Source organism: Macadamia integrifolia, chromosome 6 (assembly GCF_013358625.1).
Source record: "Macadamia integrifolia cultivar HAES 741 chromosome 6, SCU_Mint_v3, whole genome shotgun sequence".
NCBI classification, from domain to species: Eukaryota; Viridiplantae; Streptophyta; class Magnoliopsida; order Proteales; family Proteaceae; genus Macadamia; species Macadamia integrifolia.
Window position 1 is genome coordinate 25,006,244 of NC_056562.1, and position 10,845 is coordinate 25,017,088.

The following is a 10,845-nucleotide window of genomic DNA, read 5'->3' on the forward strand; positions in this document are numbered from 1 at the left end:
CCCCCCCCCCGAGGCGAAACATTTATATTCTTATAATAGATTTAGAAATAAATGCAATTAATTTATGTTGCTGTCTATAAATTTTGAAATGACTCACTAAATGAAAATTTTGAGGCTCCTTCTTAGCTATGGAGAAGTAAACATTGAAACCATGGTTTATGTGGTTAAACTTTTGATTGCCATGGTAGAAAAATGGCACAACCTCAAGAATTTAGATCAGTTGATTTAGTCCATTTAGGCTGCTTCAGTTGAGTTCTGTTCTAGTGGTGGAGTTTGTAATTTAACAAGCTTATCCGTTTCTTTCCTGTGACATCATGTTTAATCTGAGCTTTATTCTTTAACAAGATTATCTTTTTTCCTTGCGTTGTGTTGAGCCCTAGTTTTAATTATTGTTGCTGCATTTTTTGTTTTTTTTTGGGGTCATGGTAAGTGATCTAGATTATTTGAATCTGCATGGTTTCTGTAATAATCTCAGCATTATGAAAAATCCATTGGGATCTTATGCCATGAGAATCCTCACCGGGCTAGTTTTGATGCCCTAATGATGCCTCTTCACCTCCAGGATCGTGGCCAAAGCAAGCAGTCGTACTAAGGGTTTCAAGTATTGGAATAAGATCAGTTGAATTGACTGATTTGGATAAAATCGGCTGATCCAGCAGATTTAGACTGAATTGGAATTGGAATAACCATATCCGAATTCTGAAATTATGGACTTGTGTAGTAAAATTCATTTGATCTCTGTGTCTGCTTCAAAATTGGCATATTGTTATGTCAATCCACTCCGTTTCTTTTCAAAACTATAGGCAACCCAACTGAAGCGTAAAAAACATTGAGAAATCTGGCATTTGGCCATGTTAGTTTGTATTTGAACTTCTACACATATAGGACCAGAAACATCCAATGAACTGAAACAACCCAATTTTGAAGCATTCCATTGAACAAACAAAATGAGTTTTCCCACCTAAGATTTTGGATATGCTGCACCAAATGATGAAAGAATGCCACTACTTAAGCCATCGTAGCCCTATTTTGTTCTCTTGATCCTCAAAAACATCCTCTACTTGCATTTTGGAAGTGTAAAAAATCATATAGAAAATGAAAATGAAATCATCCCTTCTGATCCACACAGCGTTTCAGAATTCAGATGGCTGCAAAGAGCAGAGTCATAGGCACAGAGTTCCACTATCATCTAGTTTACAATTTAACGACTTTTTGCTGCCAGTCCAGAGACAGATCACGAGTAACAACATGCGAATATCTGCTTCCTTAAACTCAAGGCAACCACTGCAAGCCTTGAACAAACCATTTAAATCCATGTAAGGATCACTGATCAACAGCTTCATTGTTTGAATAACCCATCAATTCCACTCACAATAGGGGTAGACACTTTTGTGAAGAAAGAGATCATAATAGAAACAGTAAACGCCTGCTGCTGTAACCATCCTCCACAGTTATTTCCTGATTTGATCCACAGGTTAACATGCCTCATAGGATGTGAACCAGCTATAAATCCCAGATGCTCCTGAATCAAATCGGATATGTCCCTTGATGTTTTTACTCAATCACTCCCTTTCAAGATGAGCCGTGGTTATATTCCCAGAGTAAAAACTGAATATAAAAAGTATAGTTCACATCCTCTGTATGGTTCCCCATCCATCCTCTGTTGAAGAGTGTAAGGTGGTTTTGGTTTACTTCTATCCTCCTCAGGCTCTCTTTTGAAGCTTCCATTGTTTCTTTTCTCACCTTCAAGTTGTCCTAGTAGCTAGTAATGCAATGTTAAATTTTGTTCTCTTGACTAATACCAATTGGCTGACAAAATCCAATAACTGACAACCCATAAGAAGCAACTTGAATTTGATCATAAAAGAAGGAAGCTAAACACATCCAAAACTTTGCAGTATAGCACATCCTTACCAACAATAAGGTGTTAAATACTCTGCCTCTCCCCTGTCATAAGATTTTTCATGTCTTCATGTATACAAACCATTAGTAACCATTTGCACCACTCTCTGAAACATCAAGCACGGAGTGTGATCCCATCTCTGTAACCTTCAGCACAACTCTCATATCCTAGAAGACCTGTTTAATGGGGATCCAGAAGCTGACAAAAGTACAAAACTTTTTGAACAGAGAAGTGGCGAAGTTGAGAAATTTCAATACAAACAAGCACCAAAATTTATGAATGTTCTGTAGGTATGATACACAGACTAACGTCACAGAGAACCAACACTAAAGCAGATGGTCATATTTCTATTCAAACAATAAGAACAAACAGGCAGGAGGAAATTCGTGGTAAATGCCATTGGTACTCTCCGATATGGAAAAGAGAAGAAACGAACAGAATCAAAGCATATGTATTTTCTTATTGTATTCAAATTCCTCACAACCCATTTGTCACAATTGCAGTTCAACAAAGTTGTATCAATTGTGTGCACAGATATTTGAAGGTACTTTTACGAGACAAAAGATATAAGTATAAAACAATTCTGTAAGTTCTGAACTTGCCCCGATGTCTCTAGATCAAGCCTTCGCTCCTGCAAATCCAATTTAAAAAATTTCAGACAAATTGACCCAATTCGAAAACGTCTCAAATGTAAATAATATAAGGAGGATTAATGGCAACGAAAGGGGAGAAAAAAAAAATCCTAAATTCTGCAAATCCGAATCATGATCTGCACTACGCTTGGGAAGATCCAAACTCCTTCAAAGGATACAAATCAGAGTCTAAACTTAGATTGGGGGTGGGGGGAATTTAAACCGAAATAAAAAGAAAAGGCACACAAGACGAAGGAACTCGTTTGTTTCGGAACATCATGTAGCCGACAGGTAAAACGAGTCCGATCATCATCACCAACCCTCCCATTAAGTACCTAAGTGGCCTCGGCGATTCAATCTCCAATACCCTCCTGAGCTAAAAAAAAAAAAAAAAAAACTTCATTTCTTCTGGGCATCATTAACGACTGTGGTAGATCTCGAATGGCAGTGGCGGAAGAAACCGGCCGGACTCAGGAGGCGGCAGTTGGTGGACCCGTAAAAAATTAACTGATTTTTGGTGTTTCTGTGGCTGCGCGGATGGACAGCACTGCAGAGATATCTCCAATTACTCTCTCTCTCTCTCTCTCTCTCGTGTCCAAGGAGAGCGAGAGAAGCCATGACCCAACTGCTACGAAGGGTATCCTCCAGTTTCCCGCAAGTTGTCGGATTCACAAGGAGCGCATTCAGTTCATGGCGATTCCCCGGAGACACCTCCCGCTCCACTTCCAATCTCGGAATTCACGTCTTTCACTGCCCCGTATGTCCCCCCCCCCCTTTTCTCTCTCTATGAATCCCAGATTCCGATCATCCTTCCTTCCAGGCTTATCTTTTCATTTCAGATTTTGTCGAGTTTTGAAAAGAAAGAAACGGGAAATCACTGCTCATGTCTTGCAACTTACTTTCCACCGATCAATAAATCCTCGTTTGATATCGGCTTCTGTAATGGGATTTGAATTTTTTTTGTGTAATACTATATTATAGGACGGAGTTGGGATTGTCGCCAAGCTATCGGAGTGCATTGCTGTGAGAGGGGGAAACATTTTCAATGTCGACGTCTTTGTTCCCGAAAAGAATCAGGTCTTCTATTCTAGAAGGTACACTTTTTTCCCACTGATGACTATTTCTGTATTGTATATGTTCGTGACAATTCCCATTATTCGTATGCTTAGCTCTTTTGAATTCTACTCCATTTAGTTCTTAACTCGTGCCCAGTGAAGTCCATTCTTAAAAAAATAATAAAAAAAATAAAAAAAAAATCCCATTTTCCTGGTCTGGAAAATTTAATTCATATTTTGGGAATGAGAATTGTGTGTGTATGTGAAGTTTGTATTATTTGAGACAGCAGTTACGGTATTCTGTACTTCAGGTCAGGGACCTTCCTCCTTCATAAAACACACACACACACACACAAGAAATGACACTGTTCAAGGTGCAGACTGTGGGGTCCCCTCCTTGTTCTTTACAGTTATCAGTTAAAGTTGGATTGAAATTATTGTAAATTTGATGCATGAATTGAGCAGAGCCTAAAAGGTACTGAATTCCAATACGACTTGGCAGCGAATTTGTCTTTGATCCCATCAGATGGCCACGGGCTGAAATGGAGGAGGACTTTCTCAAGCTGTCAAAGATGTTTAATGCAATGAAATCTATTGTACGGGTTCCCAAGTTTGACCCCAAATATAAAATAGCAGTTCTCGCTTCAAAACAGGTAAATGTCCTCTTCTCCACCCCCCGAACAAAAAAGGGGGGGGTGGAGGGAGGAAAGTGCTGAGCAACAGTTATCTTTAATGCTAATCTCTGCCCTCTTTATTGGGTGTTTGCAATCTCATCTTATTGGAATTATTCTTATTCTGTTGCAGGACCACTGTCTGGTTGATTTGTTACATGCATGGCAGGACGGGAGACTTCCTGTTGATATAACTCGTGTTATAAGGTGATATATCTGAAAGTTCAATTTTTTGACACAAGTTTTGGCTTCTAATTAATTACCAACTTACAGAGCTCAATGCCTTCCTACAGTAATCATGACAGAGGTCCAAATACCCATGTTATTCGCTTTCTTGAAAGGCATGGAATTCCATATCATTGTTTGTGCACAACTCCAGAGAATAAAAGAGAAAGTGAAATCTTGGATTTGGTTCATGACACTGATTTTCTAGTGCTAGCTAGATATATGCAGGTAACTTTAATCCTCTAAGTCTTTGCGTCATTCAGATCTGTCAGACTTGCTGCTCATTATTAAACCAAGCAGGATACTGTGATGTATCACTTAAGACAAAGGTGCTTCTCCCTTATATGGATTGGGTGTTTAAGGGAGAATGGTTCACCTAGAAAATCTCTGACACTATTTCTGGTGCAAAAGATCTTCTGTATGGTCATCCAAGCCCCTGCATGTATTTTTGGGTATGACACTGGCAGGGAGGGCAGTCTTCCTTCTGTTCCAATCGATTGACAAATCATTTAACTTGGTGACCTCATCTTGTATTCCTTTTGGTGCTTCCATTCTTTCTCTTTTGTGCAGGTGTTGATTTGATCTAATTTCCTTTTGTTATGTTTGGGCATATGACATCAGTATCTATCCGCAGATTTTATCTGGAAATTTTTTGGAGACTTATGGGAAGGATGTAATTAATATTCATCATGGCCTTTTACCATCATTCAAGGGTGGAAATCCTGCTAAACAGGTTCATTCTTTTTCTCTTCTTTGTGCAGTTTATCGTACTGTGTGCTCTTGTCATTTTAGTTGTTTGATTTGAATCACAGTTTTGACAGGCCTTTGATTGTGGTGTAAAGTTGATTGGGGCAACAAGTCACTTTGTAACTGAAGAACTGGATACGGGACCAATTATTGAGCAGATGGTGATTCTTGTACCTGGTTACTTTTGCTTTGAACAACATAGCCATTTACTTTTGAAAGAATGCTTATAAAACTTGAAATATTATGATCTTTGAAAATTTATGAGGAAGAAAATTCATACCTTGCCGAGAGGGTTAGTTCTTACCAGGAGAATCACAAAGCCAAAAGTCTTTGGATGCTTCAAATGCGTTGTATGAATATTCAAAAAATATACAATTGGATCACCTGGGCAGGATTTCCAATAGTTAAACTTTGGGCTAGTGTCTTCTGCAAATTGCTAAATGCTAGTCTGTGCATTCAACAGATCAGTAAAAATGGCTTAGTTACTTCCCCATCTTGATGAGGTTATCTATGAGTAGAATAGAACTATGGGTCATTGCCATCATATGTTGAGTGAAGAACATGCTGTCCTTTTTGTTTTTGGAAAATGATAATGAAGGGTGTGTGATTTTACATTTGAACAGAAATACACATTCTTGTGTATTAAGGAATCAAATGGAAGCTTCTAAAATGAATGGTAGTAACTTAGTCTGGTGTCAAAGATGAGTCATATTTAACACTACAATAATAGAGACATTGGAGAATGATATACATCCTAGAGGCAATTCATGATAAGTCCAGCATGGCTATAGCCATGGAGGTGATCTGCTCCTGTAAAATGGGAACCATAGTATTTTTAGAGAATATGGACATGCTCGTTTCTATCAGAATACAATAAGATTGGTAGAATCATGGTTGGGCTGGATCAGCTTGAATAGCATTGGTTTAATACTTTGACAATAAGAAGCATGCCATCACCGACTACAGTGTGCAACAAACCCTAAACCATTGGCTATTGTTAAAAACCTAGTCCATTCTTTTCTTCTCAGAGCATTGTAGGATCTGTCTGACTTCTGTTGAATGGGGGTTCAAGGTGAGCATGAATAACTTACTATGATAAACTTTTGGAATCAGTTAGCATTCCTATTTAATATGCAAAAGAGGGAACCGTGTACATTTGAAAAGTTAATAGATTCCATCTGAGACGGAGGTTTTTGTTCTGTTAGTTCTGTGCCTTTGACAATTCTATCCAGCATGGGACATGATTTACTTAAATTTTCCCTTAAGAGGTGATGCTTGTAAACATTTCAGAATGCAGTTGCATTAGACATGAATCCCATATGGAGGCCTATGCTCAAGCTTAGGAGGCCCAAAAGGTGCTGGTTGAATGTCCAATGGGCTTAAATTGATCTTTGGGTAGTTATGTTATAGGTTGGATCCTTTTTTTTTGGGGTTTCACTGTAATGGGTCTAATTTATAAGCCCATAAAGTGTAGATAAAGTTCGTACATGGGATTAGTGGTTAAGTATTTGGGTTAGACTAGAATACTTTATAGTTGGATAGAGTTGTGAGTTTATTTAATTACTTATTGAATGTGTTTGAGTGATTAGGAGTCCTTTTATGAGTCAATTTAGAATTTTTTGAAGGTATATATATATATATATATATAATACACCCCCCATCAATTGGAGGTGATTTGAGTAAAGAATATGAGCTATTTTTAAGATTTTTGGTGGTGTTGAACAGTGCATACAAGATTGGTTTCCCATACCTGATTTCTTCTCTTCTCTTATGTTCTTTTATCATCTCTTTATCCATACGTTGTCTCTTTTCTTCCTCCCTAGCACATCAATCTCATCTCTTTTCTGTCCCGTTCCATCAATCTGATTCTCACTTAACAAATGCTTCCTTCATTTCAGATCTGATCATAGGCTTGATCATTTTAGATTGCATTACTTAGTGTTGGGACTACAAAGGGAGAGTCATAGAATGCCTGACAGCCTAAGGATCTAAAAATTCATAATGTTCAAGTAGCGTGAATAATTTTGAAATACCATCAGTAAATTTCATAAAATCAGGATTTTTTCCAGTTTTAGTAGTTTTTGGTTCATAGAAATCACTAGTGGTGGTTAATATGATTCACTCCATTAGATGCATTTTCTCAAGTAGATCAGAAAAGTAAATGTCTCTGCCTGTTATTCTGTCTATTCATCATTGCAACTGCAGGTCAATGGTATGAAGGGTGGCCTGTGAACTTTGATTTCTACTACAGAGTGTTAGCTGGTTTTTTTTTTTTTTTTTTTTTAGTAATTCCAGAGTCTTAATAAGTATGGAGAGAACTACGTTGAGTACTGCTGGTTCTTTTTGTCACCTATATGCCCTTTTCTTGTTGATACTTAGTTTGCTTGGTATTTGATTTGTTTTGAAATCCAAATAGTTGAGGTCCTGGAAACACTATTTGAGAATAGAGAAGTGTCTACATCAAATTCTATCAAAATTTTTGTTTAACTCGTAGCTTGGAAGCAAGAGGTCCAATTTCACCCTGATGTTGGTTCTTCAAGTTCTTGGTTTCCACATATTTACCATTGTTGTATATTTACAGAAGTGCCCCTCAAAATGAGAGATCATTTCCATTTGAAGGAACTTTTGTAAATTGAATCCTGCTGAACACTGCAACTTTTGGCCATTTTGTAAGGGCAAAGTTTATCTGAACGGAACGGCCCAAATTTTGTGGACTGGTAGAATCCAAAGGTCCCCGCCTACTTGTCAAGTTTCAGCCTTTTCCAAGTGGCAAAATGTTTCTAGGGACTACAGGATGGTGCCTGAGCTACATGGATGGCTGAAAAAAATATTTGGATGCATGCCAATACAGGGGATGGTATTGTATTGAGTTAGGTTCTGAAATCTAAATAATTCAGACCTATACCTATCTATCCAATGGTCTGAGCATCCTGCCACACAGCTAAAAATAGGAAATCATCCCTTTTTTCTGTGTAATGCTAGTGTGGTAAGAGATCTATATTTTACTAGAAGTTTGTTATGATATGATTTTGTGCTCTTACCCCCCCCTTTTGGTGTCAAGTTTTGGGTCATTTAAAGATCGCATATGCGGTGCAAATTCTGAAGTTCAATAAGTCCTCCCCTTCCCCACTTTACCAAATGATACTGCTTTAGATATGTATTCTTCTTTGTTATTCTCTGTCTTGGATCCTTTTTGGTTGTTTTATGGGTTATATAATGTTTTATTGGTAACTTACACATGAAATAGTACTGCTTGACTTGTTCTTATTTTTTATTTAATCCTGACTGTATGATTATCAGAATTGTGTAAAAGATAGGTGCAACCTTAAAAGAACACTATGATAAATGTTGTGTTTTATTGTTCAGGTAGAGAGAGTCTCTCACCGGGATAACCTTCGGAGTTTTGTTCAGAAATCAGAGAACCTGGAGAAACAATGCTTGGAGAAGGCGATAAAATCATATTGTGAGCTCCGCGTGCTACCCTATAATGAAACCAAGACTGTCGTATTTTGAAGGGAAAATGGAATGGACAAAATTTAATGTCGAGTGAATTGTACAATGTATCTGCTGCCAATTGTTATATAAAATTCGTTTCTGTTGTCTCACCAATATCAGCATTTATATTCAGTTTCCGTATACTATTTCTCTGGTCTGCCATTGGTCTTAAGATTCAGCTGAATATTTTGCACAGATCATCATCAAGGATCTCAGAGAAAGGGACTTGGAACTTGGAAAGTCTGACTGAATACTAATAATAAATTTTTTTATGTTTGTATACAATTTTTCTACCATTCTATCAAAATGCTCAGAAGAATCAACATTGACTAAGCGCACTTTGAATGACATGTTTGACTTTCCAATTGAGAATTATTAGGTTATTTTGTCTTAACACAGTTTGGTTCAGTTGATTCAGCCAATTCAATTTGCTCAGGCAATGGGATGAGCTCCTACTTTGAGGATTGGTGCTTGATTTTCAGTACAGATTCAATGGGGGAAGAAAAAGAGAAGGAGCAACTGGGTTTTGGTAGTGAAAAAATATTGCCCGTGAGGCAATGACTAGGAAATGCCTTTTTGATAATGTTAATATGCTGTATAAATACTGCTAGACCATGTAGTCCTTGTTTTTCTTATTTATTAGAGAAAGAAAGAGAAGGAGCAATGATGATCCTGCACGTATTTCATGTATATTTGACTGATGGATTTAAAAACCTTGTGAATTGACTTGGGTTTCGGGCGTGGTTGTGGGTGTATTGACTGTCTCTTTTGTTGTACTTGGTTATTCCTTATCTCGGGGACCAAATTGATTATTGAGCAATCAAAATTGTGACACGTGTACCTGAAGTTATTCCTGTAATAGGATCACCTTTGGTAGAGTTATTGCATGGAAGTGCTAGTGAACTTAGAAAAGTATTATCATTTCCTAGAGTTATTATCAAAATGATAGTGCAAGTGAAGGCCGTGTTTGGTATGCCTTGCAGGTTGGTAATGCATTCTAAGAAATCATACCAAATTGAACATTAATCCTCTACCCATGATCTTAAACGTCTGGACCTACTATTTATATATTATATATTTGTAATATTATCTTTTCAATCTCAATATTTTGTGGTTCCTAGGCACTTCATTCCCTAAAGATCTCAACTCTAAAAATCGTGGTTAGAAAATGAACAGTACAACTATATTTTGTAAGCGTTCGGAATCTTACAATGGATTTTTTTCATGAATTTAGGCTGCATGTGGGAGGATTTCTAGGAATGCTTTATCGACCTAGAATGTATTTCAAGAGTCCATAGCAAACGTAACAGAGTTGAGCCATCTCGAAGAAAATCAATCCAGGGCAACCTGTAAAATTCGAAAACAGCTCAACCTGGCAAAGGTACAGTAATCGGAATCGAACTGAACCCTAGAAATCAAGTATGAATTGGTTGATTCAAATGGATCCATCAATTCCGATCCGATTCTTCGAACCATGGTTACTGCAGGCGGGCCCTGCTTGGTCATATTCTCGTAACGGCTCTGAGCTTGGACTTGGGCCTGATATTCAAGCCCATGTGTTCCCTAAAGTTAAAAAGGTGTTAGACCACGGGCTGCACCAGGAGTCCAGGACCCATGCCCAAGCCCACCTTGGGCCTGTGTAGATCAGAGTATTAGACCAAAAGTTTGTGATCCCCATCATTGCACAACTGGTCCACCTGCCTGTGGCCCACTCAAGGTTTTAAAACATGATCACAGATTCACAAAGTTGAAGGATAGCTCTCGGCCTCTATGCTACTGTACCGTTTACATCTAGGAGTAAGAATGTCAGGAAAACTCCTCCGATGCACTTTTCAGAAATTGAACATTCGGCATCTTTGCTCTAATACCATGTTCGCTATCATTTCATCTAAAAACTCAAACTATTAAGGTATGATAACGTAAATGTATACATCAACACCAATTTCATCCTTTAACAATACCAGTGAAGAAATTCCCAAGAGTCTTCTTGGCCCCTTGAAGGCATCTGCACAAGGTTCTATTGTTCTAATGGGCCTTGGTCTTCCCTCATCCATGTGGGTTGCAGGGTCTTCCTTGGGCCGAGGTTTCCTACTTTACCCCAAAAAAAAAAAAAAAAA

General features: G+C 37.9%; 1 protein-coding gene across 1 annotated transcript; it reads left to right on the forward strand.

The window, feature by feature from the left end:
* Nucleotides 1-3,043: 3,043 nt before the first annotated feature.
* On the forward strand, nt 3,044-8,842 carry LOC122080922 (formyltetrahydrofolate deformylase 1, mitochondrial-like). The gene is made up of 8 exons (XM_042647812.1): nt 3,044-3,292; nt 3,517-3,629; nt 4,093-4,243; nt 4,395-4,468; nt 4,555-4,714; nt 5,121-5,219; nt 5,308-5,394; nt 8,600-8,842. The coding sequence occupies exons 1-8, from the start codon at nt 3,152-3,154 to the stop codon at nt 8,744-8,746; spliced, it is 972 nt and encodes a 323-aa protein (XP_042503746.1). The 5' UTR covers nt 3,044-3,151; the 3' UTR covers nt 8,747-8,842.
* Nucleotides 8,843-10,845: the final 2,003 nt, after the last annotated feature.

Coding starts and splice junctions, on each gene's coding strand:
- LOC122080922 (XM_042647812.1), top strand. CDS start 3,152: ATGACCCAACTGCTACGAAGGGTATCCTCCAGTTTCCCGCAAGTTGTC. Junction 5,220..5,307: donor GTGGAAATCCTGCTAAACAG/GTTCATTCTTTT, acceptor CAGTTTTGACAG/GCCTTTGATTGTGGTGTAAA. Junction 5,395..8,599: donor GACCAATTATTGAGCAGATG/GTGATTCTTGTA, acceptor TTTATTGTTCAG/GTAGAGAGAGTCTCTCACCG.